The sequence below is a fragment of the Mesoplodon bidens genome, assembly GCF_964165515.1.
Source record: "Mesoplodon bidens genome assembly, chromosome: 1".
Classification (NCBI taxonomy): domain Eukaryota; kingdom Metazoa; phylum Chordata; class Mammalia; order Artiodactyla; family Ziphiidae; genus Mesoplodon; species Mesoplodon bidens.
In genome coordinates this window covers 72704213-72721233 of record NC_138176.1, presented here as the reverse complement: position 1 = coordinate 72721233, position 17021 = coordinate 72704213, and the positions used below count along the sequence as shown (strand labels likewise).

At 35.9% G+C, this 17021-nt stretch overlaps 1 protein-coding gene across 7 annotated transcripts in view; it reads left to right on the top strand.

The window, feature by feature from the left end:
* Positions 1–12936, top strand: part of PPA2 (inorganic pyrophosphatase 2) — a 170633-nt gene extending 157697 nt beyond the window's left edge. For all 7 annotated transcript variants that reach the window (XM_081240657.1, XM_081240658.1, XM_081240656.1 and 4 more), the window contains 2 exons: positions 11624–11660; positions 12724–12936. In XM_081240657.1, the coding sequence (XP_081096783.1) occupies positions 11624–11660; positions 12724–12752 (66 nt within the window). In that variant the 3' untranslated portion in view covers positions 12753–12936. The remainder of the gene's footprint in view (positions 1–11623; positions 11661–12723) is intronic.
* Positions 12937–17021: the final 4085 nt, after the last annotated feature.

The window sequence follows — 17021 nt, the reverse complement described above, 5'->3', positions numbered from 1 at the left end:
ACAACAAAAATGTTTGCTCACAATGGCTGCTTTGAATTTTTTTTCCATTAATTAGTCAGTTATTTAATTATTGCCTGCTACGTGTGGTTAGAATCTAGGTGCTGGGGATGCAGTATTAAAAGACACAAAAACCGCTTTCCTCGTATAGCTAACATTCTAGTTGGGGTGATGGATAATAAATAAGTACACAAGTGAAATATATAGTGTTTGTGAATGCGATAAATGCTATGATGAAAAATGAATGAGGGAAGAGGAGACAAAATGCCAGGAGTGGGATGGGAGTTGTAGTGATTGAAAAGTAGTAGGGAACAGCCCCACTGAGGGGAGAACGGACCTGAGTCAAGTTTTGTAGAAGGTAAGGGACTGAGCCAAGTGACTATCTAAAGGAAGAGAATTCCATGCTGCAGCCCAAAGGCCATGAGGCAAGTGGGTACCTGACGTGTTCAAGAAATAACCGAGGAGCCACAGTGGCTGGTGGAGTAGAAAGAGTCTAAGGGAGAAAGGAGGAGATGAGATCAGAAATGCATGGATCTGGGGGTGAAAATGGAGGCAAATTATTATGAAAGACACTGTAAAATACCCTTAGAGACTATTTTAAGAATCTCATTTCTTATTCTGAATAAGAAGGAACCATTGAGAGATTTAAGCAAAGGAGTGATATGATCTGACTTAGATTTTAACAAGATCACTCTGGCTGCGTTGGTGAGAATGGGCTAGGGAAGCAAAGGAAGATGCAGGGGAGCCATGACAGTAATGCAGGCTACAATATCGTTGTATTTTTTTTCAAGTTTTCAATTTTATATCTGTGTCATTACATTCTGAACTTAGTTCTCTTCAATATTTATTATTAATTCTTTAAGAAAAAAATTAAGGAAAACAAATTAAAAACTTTATTCACGTAGTCTCCCACTAATCTCAGATTAAGACTATTTCATTTATTTTAGTTTGGGTTTTATAAATGGTAGATATAATAGATACTTGTCTTAAAATTAGCTGTAAGAATAAAGTTTCAATCTTACATCTTTTTAAAAAAGTTGTTTCCTACCATATTAGTAGGAAAAATCCTCGGAAAAAAATAATAATTGGAGAACATGGATATGATCTGGATAGTTTGATCTGGGGAACAAGATTAGAATTCAGAAACATTAACATCCAGCTTTAATTACATGGTTTGGTGGCTTTGTTTTGTTTCATAATAATGAAGAAGGTGCTATACTGATTTTTCACTGAGAAAACTATGGTAGAAAATCAAAATGCAGAGAAAGCAGCCCCTCGTCATCAGCTCTAGTGGAACTTACTGTACATGGGATTTCACCATTAAAAATTTGTAAGTCAAAGAATTGCTCTATTAGCAGCCTCATTAGTGATTCAGGAGCTCAGATTAGGTAACAATTTCTCCTGAAAATTTTATCAACTTGTAATAATGACATTCTTTGTAGTCAGAGCATTTTGACTTTGCATTTTATCTCTTCAGAACCACATTGAGATGTTTGACTCAGCATTACTTAGGTATATATTCCCAGATCTCTCTATTTTGCTATATATTGAATGTTGCACTGACTTCAAAGTACTGTCAGCTTTTGTTTGTCCTTTGCTTGCTCAGAATAACTTAAGACATTAAAGTCGTCCATCAAACTTGATCATATTCAGACCACATCAATCCTGGGCCTGTATGGAAACAAATTGTAACCCCAAGGTTTATTAGTGGACTTAGAATAAGTGAACTCATTCTAACAAGTTAATCAACTTAGGTAATATTATCTTAAGACAGATGTGTAGATGTTAAATGAGTCTGGAGACTTCCCTGGTGGTCCAGTGGTTAAGACTTTGCCTTCCAGTGCAGTGGTTGTGGGTTCGATCCCTGATCAGGGAGCTAAGATCCCACATGCCTCGTAGCCAAAAAAAAAAAAAAAAAAAAGGATATAAAAAGAAGCAATATTGTAACAAATTCAATAAAGACTTTAAAAATCGTCCACATCAAAAAAAATCTTTAAAAATAAATAAATAAATAAATAAGCCCGAAGTTATGCTTAAAACAAGGCCAGATAGTTAATATAAGTTTTCACTTTCTAGATGTATATTCACAGAATATTCAGAATGCTCGTTAATTAGGTGAGATTTTAGGATCAAGTAATTGGCTTTGGTGAACATACACTTTTAAAGTATACAAAGAAAAGAAATGGACTAATCTCTTGAGGGATTAGGAGAACTGTTGCAGGAAGCATATACTGGTGAACATATATTGATCAAAATACAATTAAATATAGTAGCATTGAGGCCTCCCCCCAAAATCATTAAGTAGTCACCCAACAATATGTACAGATCAATTAAATTAGGAAAAATAGTGTCACCATAACCAAGAAAAATAAAATAAAAGCCAACACCCTGATGACTATTGTTTGGATGCATTTTAGAAACAAAAGAGAAAATATCTACAGAAGTAATTTGTCAGACTTAGGTTAGAGATCTTAAGAAGGATAGCTGATCTGAGGAGGATAAGGAGAACTGAAATGGTCAGAAAGGTTATTGGATTTTGTTTATAAATAGAGATGTTTGAATTATATACAATCATGAAAGGCATGGCTGTGTCAAAAACAAGGTTTGCTACTTAGATCTGAACACACTAGGGATCCACAGAGGCAGTTGGTTACTCTGGGTGTCCGGGCTACAGTGTGTGGCCACCAGCAACAGGAGTAACTCTCAGTGGTAGTTCAACCACAGGACCACCCAATTACATTTTTTTGGATAGTGTGTCTTTTTTATAGCCAAAAAGGTAGGACTCTTTCCCAATTTTTGAAGACTATATGACCAGAAGTTGGAGCTTTATTTCAGGGAACAAGGTTCAGAGCCTTTATAGGGAACAAGGAATGTATGTTTGTGTATGTGTGTGCACACATGAGTGTGCATGTGTGCATACACATGTAGTTTTCCTTTCAGAACTAATATCAGTTGATATTTAATGACAATTGATTCTGGGATTTAAGATGCTAGTTTTAGGATTCTTTACTGTATATAAAGTATTATTTGGAAAATATATTGAGAAGATGGGAACAAAATTTACAAGCTTTATCTAATATATATAATTAGAGAATACATTGTTTTTTCTAGTATATGTGGACACTTCCAAAAATTGAGTATATGTTAGACCACAAAGAGTTGGAAAATAATACCAAAGAGTTGAGGTAATGCAGACCACTTTCTCTGTCAACAGTATAACAAAGTTGCTAGTCAGTTATAAAAATATTAAAAGAAAAAAACCCCAAATCTGTGTTGTTTGGAAACTAAAAATACTTCTCAAGTCATGCCTCAAAACAGTGAATTATGAAAAATTATAAAATATTTAAAATTGAATGACAACTAAATCACTCTATGTCAAAACTTGCATGATGCAGCAAAAAAGTTTTTGAGAGAAATTAACTGTACAGCAGAAATGAAGAAAGAAAATTGAGAGGCTGAACATTTAACTCAACAAGCACTCTGTTTTTTTCTATCTTTTTACATTATAAGAGAGAAAATTATAAAGAGTAGAGCAAATATTTAATGAAATGGAAAACAAGGAGATAATGAAAAGGATCAATTAAAATAAAAGCTGGGTTTTCTTCTTTTAAGGCTAATAATATAGACAAACATTACAGGAAAGACAGTGAAATAGAGAAGCATAAATAAAAATATCAAAAATTAAAATTAAGACATTATTACAGACACAGGAGATATATAAGTAATCAGAAAGGAATACTCGGGACTTCCCTGGTAGTCCAGTGGTTAAGACTCCATGCTTCCACTACAGGGGGGACAGAGGGCATGGGTTCAATCCCTTTTCAGGAACTACGATCCCATGTGCCACACAGTGTGGCCAAAAAAAAAAAAGAAAGAAAAAAAGAATATTCTAAATTGCTTTTGGCAATACCTTTCTAAACATAGATGAATTGACAATTTTTTAAAAAATATAAATTACAATGTCAAATCAAGAATAAACAGAAAACCCAAATAGACTTATCAACAGTTTAAAGGAATACTTAATTATGAAAATGACATTTTTTCCCATATTAATTAATGAAGTCAATCTGTTTTTAATCAGAATTTCAATAGGGTTTTCACTGAACTTGGTGAGATAATCCTAAAATGTATATGGAATATTAAAGGGCCAGGAATAACCTAGAAAAGACTGACAAATTTAAAGTTTTTTTTCAAGCTGTAAACAATTAAAGATACCACAAAATAAGTCAAAAGATAAGCCATTGATTGGGAGAAGATACTTGCATATAAGTGACAAAAGGATTAACAACTTATTCAAATCAACAAGAAAAAAATAACCAGTAGGAAAAAAAATGGGCAAAAGTATGAATGGGCAACTCACAAGAGAGAATATTTAAATTGCCAATAAACATGTGAAAATCTGCTGTATTTCCCCAGTGATCAATGAAATCAAATTAAGACATAGTGCAATTTCATAGTTATCAGATAGGCAAACGTTTACAAGTGTTTTTAAGCAAGTGGAGAAGGGAGACCACTCGTACTTGTTGATATGCTTTATAGGAGTATAAATTAGTACAGCTACCTTGAAGAGCAATTAAGTGATTTTTAGTATAGTTGAAGATGCTTATAACCCACTACTCTGAAGTTACCTTTCTAGATGTACATTCTATTGAGACACTAATACATACGTTTTTATGATCAGACATGGGAAAGTTGGAAACTGGACAAACATCTATCAATAGAAAACTGGGTAAATAAACTGTAGTATATTTGTACAGTGGAATACTATACCACAGGTAAAATATGTGAATTAGAACTATATGACTCTACATGGATAAAACCTTAAAGTGCAGTATTGGGTGAAAAAAACATTTGCAGCAGGATATAGTATGCATTGTTGAAGTAAATTTTAAAACACCCAAAGCAGCACCATATATTTTTAATGAATACAAAGAGATACATTGCTCACATTTTAGAAACACAAATAAGAACAATAAACACCAGTTTCAGCATAGTGGTTAGGAGAAATTACTTCTGAGAGGGAGTAAAAATAAATAAGGTCTTTATTTTTGATGAGTCGGGAGAAAAAGAGACTTCAGTTGTAACTTTTCTGAAATAACAATGTTAACTCTAAAAAAATCTAGAGAGTAGATATTGGTTATAAAGGTCTCTTCATTTTCTGTGTGTTTGAAGTATTGATATTTCATAATTAAGAGAATTTGTATGCCCAGAAAAACAACACAGAAAATTAATGAAACCAAAAATCGACTCTTTGAGACCAGCAAAACTGATAAACCCTTTGGCCAGAATGTTCAGGAAAGAAAAGAGAGAAGACAAATCTTTAATGTCAGGAATGAGACAAGTGGCATCACTACTGATTTAGGAGCTATTAGGAGAACAATAGAGAAATATTGTGAAAAAACTGTATACCAGTTCATTTCACAAGTTGGATGAAATGGGCAGATTCCTTGAAATACATAAACTACCAAAACTCACTGAAGAAGAAATAGGCATAAACAACTTAAATTTGCACTTAAAAACCTTTCTGTAAATACAACTCTAGACCTCGGATCCCACTGCTTTTATTAAGCATTGTACTGAAGCTTCTAACCAGTGCAGGAAGGCATTGAAAAGAAGGAAAAGGCATCCAGGTTATAAAGGAAGATGGCATGAATGTCTATATTAAATATCCCATAAAATCTAAAGCTACTAGAATAAGTGATTTTAGCAAGGTTGCAAGATATAAGCTCAATATACAATAAACAATTGTATTTTTATATATTAGGAGGAAAAATTAACAAAAAATAAATACATTATTTTTAATTCCTTCAAAAATATGAAACACTTAGGAATAAATCTGGAAAAAAAAAAGTGAAGAACCTGTACCCTGAAAACTGTAAAACATTGCCCATAGATATCAGAGAACTAAATAAATGGGAAGATGTATCATGTTTGTGGGTTGGAAGACTCAATATTGCTATGTCAATTCTCAAGTTGATCTATAGATTTAATGCAGTATCAATCAGATTGTAATACGCTTTTTTGTAGAAATTAACAAACTCATGTATGTGAATACTAAGGACCTAGAATAGACTCAACAACTGTGTAAAGAACAAAGTTGGAATACCAACTCTTCCTGATTTCCAGACATTTTATACAACTACAGTAATCAAAAGAGTATAGTAATGGTGTAAAACTAGAGAAAGATCAGTTAAAACAAATCCAGAAATAGACCTACATATATGTGGACAACTGATTTTCAAAGTAATAAGTTTTCAACAAATAGTGCCTGAACAGTTAGTTATTCCGTACGGGGGCAATTAACATCAGTATATACTGTGGCCACCTCTTTCATCCCTAAACTTTACCAGCAATCTCATAAACGCATGTTGGCGTTTACATAACCAGGCGAAGGACTTTAGGTGAATCCATCATCAGAAGCGTCTGATGTGAGTCTGAGGCATTGTTATAGCTTAAAAGCAGTAGCACTTAAAAAATTGACACCAAAGCCATATTAACATTTTTTTAGAGGCCCACAACAAAGATAATCAATAAAGCAGCTAGTGTAGAAGTACACACTTTGGTGTTCTGTACTCTAATGGGAAGCTACCAACTAATGAATATTTTTAATTAGTTTCAAATATGAAAAGTAATGACCAGAAGAATAATGTTACAGTTCATTATAGTTGTTGGATAGGACTTTTAACAGCATCCTTCTCAGATCGTTTCCTTTGGGCATGTACTTCATCTCTGCTTAAAGCTATTGATGACAACAACAACAGTTTCCTTGCACATCTCAGAACAAGATGACAATCCTTGGCTTCTGGTTTTTGAAATCAAGCCAACTCAAAACTAAGTTCTGAAATCACTCTGGCTGGGATGCCCTCTTATTATCAGGGTTGCTTGGACCTCTTGGACTGCCTAGACAAGAGACCCTTCCCTCTGTGGGCACTCACTTTACATCTCCATCAAAGAGGACTGTGTTTCCCTTTAGAGTGGAACCTTTCTGTGGATGTGATTTTTCTAATGAGGTCATGCTACAATATTTATGCCATACAGATTTGTTTTATTTGTGACTCTGAAAATGAACATCTTTGTGGCAGTTTACTATTAAAAAATTTAAATAATGTATTTTCTTGATACATCAGGATCTGATTCTAGTATATCTCCCTCTTCCTTTCCCTTTCTTTCCTCTTAAAAGCTTCACTGCATTACCACTCAAAGATGGACAAAGGAGATGAAAGTAAAATAATTTTTTCCAGCTACTAGCCAATTGTAGACATTCTTGAAAGGAAGAGGAAGTAGATTAAACTAACATAAACCTAAAATACTCTTACAGGGATTTCCCTGGTGGTCCAATGGTTAAGACTCCACACTCCCAGAGCAGGGGGCTGGAGTTCAATCCCTGGTCGGGGAACTAGATCCCGCGTGCCACAACGAAGACCCGGTGCAGCCAAATAAATAAACAAAAAAATATTTTTAAAAAATACTCTTACATTTTGTTTATGGATAACTAAGAATTGGTCAAGTTTTGTTGATTTATAAAGCAGAAATCAGAAAAGGAATGTGAAAATAAAATGAATATAGATGAGGGGGATTAAGAGGTACAAACTTCCAGTTACAAAATAGATGAATAATGGGGATGAAGTGTACAGCAAGGGGAATGTAGTCAATAATACTGTAAAATCTTTGTATGGTGACAGATGGTAACTAGATTAATCATGGTGATTATTTTGTAATACATAGAAATACCGAATCACTATATTGTGCACCAGGAACTAACCTAGTGTGGTAGGTCATTTATACTGCAACAAACAAACTCCGAAAAAGAGATCAGACTTGCTGTTACCAGAGCGGTGGGTGGGGGGAGGAAGAATTGAATGAAGGCAGTCAAAAGGTGCAAACTCCCAGTCATAAGATAAGTAACTACTAGAGATACACGGTAGAGTAGGATAAATAGCATTCATGCCACTGTATGTTACACGTGAGAGTTGTTAAGAGAGTAAAGCCTGAGTGCTCATCACAAGGAAAAATGTGTTTTCTGTTTCTTTAATTTTGTATCTATATGAGATGATGGCTGTTCACTAAACATATTGTGGTCATCATTTCATGATGTAAGTTAAATCATTATGCTGTACACCTTAAACTTATACAGTGCTGTATGTCAATTATATCTCAGTAAAACTGGAAGAAGAAAAAAAAATGAATATAGAGTAACTGCCTTATAAACCATGGAAACATAATGTAGGGAGAGAATACCCAAGGTAATTTAATTCAACTAAAACCCTACTCACCTGAATGAAAAATCAGAAACTTTTTTCTCTTTAATTTTGAATCCTTATAATAAAGTAAAAGAACATCAATCCTCATATCATGTAGTAAAGCAAGCTTTTATGTTGGTTGAGTGTGTCATGTTTGTTAATTAATTTGAACAAATGTAACCTGCAGGTGAAAATGCTTATAGGGACCTGGTGGGGTTATTTGAAGGAGTACAAAACAGTTGTTTAATAGTTCATGTTCATTTAAAATACTGTTTACACATGAGTAGGGACAGAAAGAGAGTAAGCCTTCTTTGGTTGATAAAAGAGGAATACTTTGGTAATAAGAACACTAAATTTGTTTGAAAGAAATTAAAGATATGAATATTCATGAGAAGTATTTTTGGAGTGGGAGAGGAGAGGAGACAGCATTTTTAGAATGAGAGTATAAAGTAATACAATTTCCTGGAGAATTTATCTTGGATGAGTAGAGGGTGCCCACATTCATCCCCTACTGAGAAATTAGAAGTAAGTAACTGAAAATCCTTCTGTTTCGTACAAGGAAAATGTAATGATGGTGACTTCTGAGAGAGAGGGTTGGGATTAGGTCACTTTAAAATGCTGCTCTGTGTGTTTCTTTGTTCTTCCATTTTCTGTAAGCAAGTGTAATGTTTAAGAATCAGGAAGTCATTAACAGTAGGTGAAGAGTTAAATAGCTGATGTGTATCATGAACCCATTGTTGTTTTCAAATTTAAATGTTGGTCTCTTTTGACATATGTTAATATGGAGATGTGTAAAAAAAAAAAAAGAAAACTTCCAAACTTTCATAGTTATTTTATCTCTGTTAGATTTACCTGTGATGTTTGTTTTCTTTTATATGAGGCTTTGTACAGTCTGAATATATTCTACCAACCAAGAAATATATTTTAGGAATAAAGAAATAAAACATTCTGGGAATTATTTTTAAAATAAAATGTAATGATAAATGTTTTAGCTAGAGTAGTTTGTCCATTTCTTTTCTGTAATGCTTTTTAGGTTAATGAGAAGCTGATCGATTATTCTATTTCATATATCATACATTTTCTTCCCCTGAAATATTTGACAGCTCCAGCAAGAAGCAGCTGCTAATTTTAAGCAGGAAATCTAAAGAGCTACCTTTCCAACAAACTCTGTAATAGGCGTCCTGCACAATTTAAAGAGCATAAGAATTTCAAAGAATAAGCAAGTTATTCTGTTTTATAGTCTATTTAGAAAAACAGAGCCATCAAATCCCAAAGGCCTAATCTCAATTTTTATGTTGTAGTGTTACTTTCACACCCAGAATTATTTAAGTTCTGCCATCCTCAAAACCAACCATGGTTAAGCATTTTCTCTGTGCTAGGAAGCTGAATAGAATTTTCTTTCGGTTTTTTTTTTTTTTTTTTTGAAGTACTTGGAAAAATCTCAAGGATGTTTTACGTAAAATTTATACAGAGGTCTTCTTTATTTACATTGTTATATCATCATTTTGTATGATAGAAAATAAAACAAAGCATATTTGATTAACCTTTTTCTCAAAGAGTAGAAGGAAAAATAACTTTAACCCATTTATGATTCAGGGGAATGTATTAGCCAGCGTTTTTCAGAGAAACAGTCAATAGGAGATACATATGAAGAGATTGTTAAGGCTTGGTGATTCCAAAATCTGCAGAAGGGGATGGCCTGCTGGAGACCCAGGAAAACCAGGGATTCAGATGAAGTCCAAAGGCAGTCTGCTGGAGAATTCCCTCATGCTTGGGGAGGCTGGTCTTTTTGTTCTGTTCAGGCCTTCAGCTGATTGAATGGGGCCCACTCACATTATGGAGGGCAGTCTACTTTATCCAGAGTTCATCAATTTAAAAGTTAATCTCAAGCAAAACCAACCTCCAAGTTGGCACATTAACTATCATAGAGAATCTTTTAATATTGCTGAAATTTATATTTTCCTCCTAAGTTGTTCTTCAGGACTGTCCTTAGACCTAAGGAGGGCCCTGCTTTGGGTCCTTCTTTTTAGAGGGTCCTGCTTTGGCCTTCATCCAATCACGTCCCTCCTCACAGGGCAAGACCGAGGGACCAAAGTTGTGCATTCACCAGGAGCCCAAGCCCCCATTCTAGACCACCTTTTAGTTACTCAAGTCCCTGGAATTCCTTACCCAGATAGCTGCAAGCCTGTTTCCAGGGCTTACATGGGCATCTCCCCAAGTGTATGCTCATGACTGTGTGGACTCTGCTCACCATTACTTCTATAGGGGCCTGTGGGTGGCTGTTAGGAGGCAGGGGATGCCTAGATGTGTGAGCTACCCTTGTGCAGGTGAGGCCCTCAACACAGAATGGAGCCTGGGGTAGCAGAAGCAGGGTGGGACGAAGGCCATGTGCCTCTTTTCCTTACTCTGCCATGTTCAGGCAGTCTCTAAGGTGTCCAGAATGCTAAACAAGAGCTTCCAAGTCAGTGCAAAGGTATATTTATCAAGATAGTAGGATGCAACAGTTTTTATAGTCACTTTGTTAGCTTGATTTATAACCTTTAAATACTCAGGTGTATGATATATGGGTCTCCATTTGTACATCTGCCTCAGACCTCAAATATCAGAGGTAGATCTTTCCTACTAAAGCTGAGCAAATTCAGAGAATTAGAAGTTGATTATTAAATTTGAAATCTGAAAAGTGTGTTATAAAATCAGGGTGGTGGTTACACCTCAGGGAAGAAGAGGTTATGATTGGGGAAGTGCCTGGCATGTTCCATTCCTCGACTTAGGTGTTGGTTACATAGATGCTTATTCTGGTTATTCTTGGGCTTTGTGCATTCTCCTCTGTGGAGAATGGATCTCTCTTTAAATTTTTTTTAAACCTTTAAAAATGCATTATTCTTAATTAGGAAAAAATCTTATATCTCAGAAAAACTTTTCAATCTTGTCTACCACAGGTTATGTCTGTTCTAGGAATCTTGGCCCAGTCATCAAAATAGAAAAATTAATTTAAACACTTTAGAAGACAGCTAAATACATTATATAATGTGTCTCTGTGTGTGTGTACCTACGTACATGTGTGTGCATGTATCTATGAATGTGTGTTTTGGATTTTTGTTCTCAAGGCCTCAGCCAAAGAAGCAACTGAAAGAAAACCCCTCTCCTCTCTTCACATTCTCAGTAGTTCCCATGGGTTAATGACAGAAAATTTTTTCAAGAATGCTTTTTTTTCTTATTTGACTCTTAAGTCTGTGGTTTGTTTATCTGAAAGAATAGGCAATAACAATAAAAGGCAAAGAGGAGTATTCACTTTGTTCTATAATTTCATGTTAAAAAAAAAACATTCTGGATATAGTTTCCACATCTAAATGTTCGTTATAACAGAGACTGTTCTTATCTTTCAGGTGTCATTTTCACTGAATAAAGGAAGTAGTGAAGAAGGTATGGTATATGCTGGTTCTTGAGGAGCTAGATATGTAAATTTATTCATTTACAGTAGTGGACACCCCAAAAAATACAATAGATTAATTTAAAAATTATATAAACTAAGTAAAATACTTTTTTAGTCATTAAAGTTTTCAGATGAAATCAATTATTTCCTAATTTCAGAAAATAAGGAACACGATTATTACTTTTAGGCTAGAAAGTAGTTTGTGCAGTGACTGTTGGTGAAGCACTGAGGTTCCAGCTAGTTCTGATAAATTTTAAACCTCCAAATGTCTGCATTTGGGAGACTTCATTTATTATCTATCATCATTTTAATGAATCACTCATTTTAACTAAAGATCTTAAAATCAAAATTTATAGTAGGATTAAAAATAGCATTTTTTAAAATTACCATTATTTGAAGCTGTTTTGAGAAACAAGTAAAAATGTTCTGTAGTAAAAATCTCAAAATACAAGCATGTGCATGTATCATTTGCCTTTTAAAATATTGCAAGGCTTTTTTGCCTTTTTGTTTTAATATGAAACTTTAGAAGAATATTCAGCTTGCAAGTTTGGAGGAAAAATGAGAACTATTTACTATGAATCGAGTTGTAAGATGTTTAGAAAGGAGCAAATGTATAGACATGATTTCGTGGGAAAGCAAACTATATTCCTTATATGGGAAACTAACAGATTGTTTCTTTGCAATACTATCCCATTTTGGGTATTTGACAGACAGTCAGATTTTACAGTACAGGGTTTTCCTAGACCTTTCATGCCGTAGCTAGGACACTAGCTTCAGTACTATTCAGTAAAGACTAAAGTGACCCAGTAAGATGTAGGAAATAAAGTGGGAAAGCTCTAGACTATAAGGCCTTAGCCAAATGAGAGAACTTAGGATGAAAGTTTAAAGGTGAGAGGCTTTAAATATAGAAATGTGTCATACTAAGTTCTGATTGTTTTTATCTGCCTAAATCTTTCCGAAAGGTCTAAATTAAATTTGTCTTATCCTCCTTTCCTCCCCCACCCCCTCTCCACCCCTTCCCTAACACCCTGCTTCCCCCATTTTTAAACACAGATCAAGTATGGCACTTCCTTGGCAAGTGATGAGAACATTTGAAGTTCTACCATCAGGATTCCAGTCTCTAAAACTCCAAGACTCCATCTCCCCCAAGTGCTAGAAACAAGCAGATCTATGAGAATTTGCTAACTTCCTTTTGAAACTTCTTTTTTTTTTTTCAAAGTTTTTGAGATATGCAAAGTGTAAATAAACATTGAAATTTTTGAATTAGTCTCCTTTGGATATTTACTGATGTGAAAAGATGTTGAATTTCATAGCAAAAATTTAGAAGCATTGAGTTTCACCAGTTCCAATTTGCATGCCTGAAGGAACCCAATGATTTTATTAACTTTTATTTCTGTGAGTTAATATAAAAATGATAAATTTAGTAAGTTAATATGATTTTTATAGATATTATTGCTCTCATTTTCGTACCATATTATGTTTTTTGAGTCCATTGCTGGTGGAGACTTCATTTAGCCAACCTTTGTCCTCTTAATAGTCCTGTGTAAATGTGTTTACATTTATTAAGACTCTTTCCTACCATTTATTTTGTAGGTCCTAAACTCCATTTGATTCTCATCAAGTCCTCTTAGTTTTACTTCTCATCTCTATGGTGATCACTCCCAACTCTACAGTTCTCTCTCCTGGGGTCTATCTAGCGGACATCTCTTTAAATGCCTTGGATCCCTCTTGTCCCAAACTGAACTCATTATCTTCCCTTTTTCTTGAACAGCAGAATTAACATTCTCCTAGTTCCCCTGTCAGACCCTTGAAACCATATTGAATCTCCCTTCTCCTCTCTTTACTCATGAAGGTCATCTAAATGTTTCTTTGCCCTCTCCATTCCTTTGCACCCTTACTATGCAGGTTTTCCCCCTTATTTCTCCAGATTCTGTAACAGCCTCCTAGCTCTTCTCCATGCCTCCAGATCCATACCTCTGCCTCGTTCCCATTGCTCCAGCCCAATTTCATGCCCTCTTGCCTCCTAACCAAGTTGTTATCCTACCTCTGGCTTTCCTTCCTGCATATCATCTTCCACATTTCCAAATAGTTATGTTCCTAAAGCATGGGTAATGCCTTGTTAGATTTTTCTCAAAGTGCCTTCAATGGCTTTTCATATTCTTGAGAACAGAAATCAGGAATGCCATCTTTCAGCCATGTCATGTTACCCCTTCTCCAAGCACATCTTGTGTTTTTCACATTCCCAGTACTGTGCTTCTGTGGCCAGTTCTGTTCATAGTTTTTTTCTCCCCTTTTCTTTCTATTATCATTATGAACACATTGCATTTACATAATATGTTTTGTGGTTTACAAAGCACTGCTATAATAGCATTTCTTGAGCGTCTATTGCATGTTGGGCAGTGTTTCAGATGTCATGCATACATATACCCTATAAGGTGGAAATTGCCCATTTCACGTTGAGGCTCCGAGAAGTTTAATAACTTGCCAGAGGTCACAGAGATAGTAAGTTTCAGAGCCAGAATTAGGACTCATGACTACATGGCTCTAAATGCTATGGTTTTTTCACCCTGCTATGCATGCTGCTTCCCTCCTATAGCCACCTTGTGATGTGGGCAAAGCTCAGAGCATGCCTATTTTACAGATGAGGAAACAGGCGCAGAGTTTGTCATTAGCCCACGTGAAATAGTAATGTTCACTTGAGACGTCTTTGGGAATGTGTGAACCTCTTTGAGGGACATCAAAGAATGTAAGGAGAGAATCTATTTTTAATTTTATATATTGATAGCTTAAGCTGTGAAAATAATAAAGCTTATAGAAAGATATAAAATAGAGAACAACTATTATTTCAATTCAGTTGGCCGTTGAACAACGTGGGTTTGAACTGTGTGGGTCCATTTATATGCAGGCTTTTGTCAATGATAAATACTGCAGCACTGCACAATCTGCTCTGCTACTTGGTTTAATGCGTGGATGCGAGCCACAGGTATGGAGGAACCACGTATACAGAGGACGAACTGTAAGTCATACACAAATTTTCGACTTTGGGGAGGGTCTGCACTAAACAATAAGCAAATTATCAAAGGATGGATTAACGGCTTATGGCATGTGGCATATTAATCTCCTGTGAGTTGGAGAAGAAGCCATGTCTGGTGGGCCTCGTGTGGGGTAACTCACACCTCGTAGTTGGCTCCCCTCCTCCTAGCGGTCAGTGATACTTAGATGCTACCTAGTTAGTGAGCCTTGCTCACTACAGTACAGTTAATCACAATTGTCTTCATAGTATATGATTTTACATAGTTAGAATCTTAAATACATCATTTTGAATTTTAACTCATTATTATAAGCATCTTTCTACATTGCTACGTAGTCATCAGTATTATTATAGTGACAATTATATTTCAGCATCTATTTCATAATTGTTTCAGAATGTCTTCCAGACTAGCTAATCTGATCTTTGCTAGCTCATTCCCATGGAACAATTAACTTGAACACATACTTAGGAAAAATCCTGCAAAAGAATAAAAATGAATCTTTGTTAAAAATCACCTAAAACAGGGCTTCCCTGGTGGCGCAGTGGTTGAGAGTCCGCCTGCCGATGCAGGGGACACGGGTTCGTGCCCCGGTCTGGGAAGATCCCACATGCCACAGAGCGGCTGGGCCCGTGAGCCATGGCCGCTGAGCCTGCGCGTCTGGAGCCTGTGCTCCGCAACGGGAGAGGCCACAACAGTGAGAGGCCCGCGTACCGCAAAAAAAAAAAAAAAAAAAATCACCTAAAACAAATTAGGAAACCAAAAGTGATCCATGGGTGGGATTTTAGGTAACACCCACAGCTAGGTCCCATGGATATGAAAAATCAAAGGGGTAGACTGTCCAAGATTTATTTTTCTCAAATGTGCTTTCTGAAATTTTTGTGAGCTTTTCTTTTATTTTTCACATACAGACCAAATCATTTCTTACATGATACATTTAGTATCACTCCGTTGTTCTGCAGAAGAAACACACAATTTCATAAAATGCAGTTCTCCATCAAGGACTACATGCATTTTTAGCAGTTTGTGTACTCACTAATAGCAACATTTGATGATTTATTCCCAGGAGGGGGTTCACTGCCTTGTCATGACTAAGCATGTTTCTTGAGACTGCTGATTCATCTTTATTACTTACTGCTTTATTATACAGTGGATCACATCTTTAAGTTCTGGGTCAGGTATGTTCTTTTCATCCTTCTTTCTATATTCAGTCCAAGGTGATATCAGTGTTTGCCGGTGGGGTCTATGAAACACCTGCTCCAGAATCACTTAGAATGCTTCTTAAAATACAGATTTCTGGCTTTCCCTAAAATCTACTAAATCAGAATTTCCGGGGTTGGGGCCATAAACTTGTTTTCCTCCCACCCCCATAAAGTTTTAAACCCATTGGTTTAGATAGTTGAGGGGTAGATCATATTGAGAATTTCTTCATGTTAATGTTGTTTGAGGTTATCTTCCCCCTTAGAAGAAAGAAAACCAGATGTCTGCCTTCGTAGTGGACTCGTATATAATATCACTATTTCCTGTTAGAAAAAAAAATGAAAGGCAATAAAAGTTATATGAAGTTTAGTGTTAAATGTTAAAAGTGTTCTTCTGCATTTCAAATCAGAGAAAAATTTACACCTGATGAGAATCACTTGTGATTTCTAAGTTATCAAACTTACTAGATAAAGTGAGCCCATAATAATTGGTCACCCCCGCAGACCCACCCCTGGCTTCTGTCTTCCTAAGGCACCTTGAGAGAGAAGTGGCTGCTTCTCATGTGACAGCCTCGAGGTGTCGAAACGAGATGGCTCTGCTCCGACCAGGGTGGGGAAGACAGCAGTGGCAGCAGAAGATGGAAGAGCTCTGAGGAACGTGTGAGTCCTTGTCACGCACAGGCCAGGGTCTCTGTGGCTGACCTGACATTTACCCTACTTAGATCACCTGTTGGGAACAAACTCCACTTCTCAGATCATTCCCCACCTTAAAAGGAGCCAGGAACCCAGTGCAGCCAGGACAGAGGCATAAGCTCTTCTTTCCTTCAGTCAAAAAATATTTATTGAGCTCTCTTATGTCAGGCTGAACAATGCAGCTGTCAGTCCTTTCCTGAAGACCAAGACTCTCGAGGTATCCTGGTACCCCAAGAGGGAAGCTGCTGGTGCTTCATCTTCTCTGTTCAGATTCCCCAATGCAGAAAGGGCTCTTTCCCCTTGTTAAAGTACCTGGTTGCAAAGGGTTGAATCACGCAGAAAGATTAAGAGGTTTGATTACATCAGTCTAGAATGCATTCCATTACCATGATTTTCATCAGCCAACCCTCTGTTTTTAGACATGCTTCCT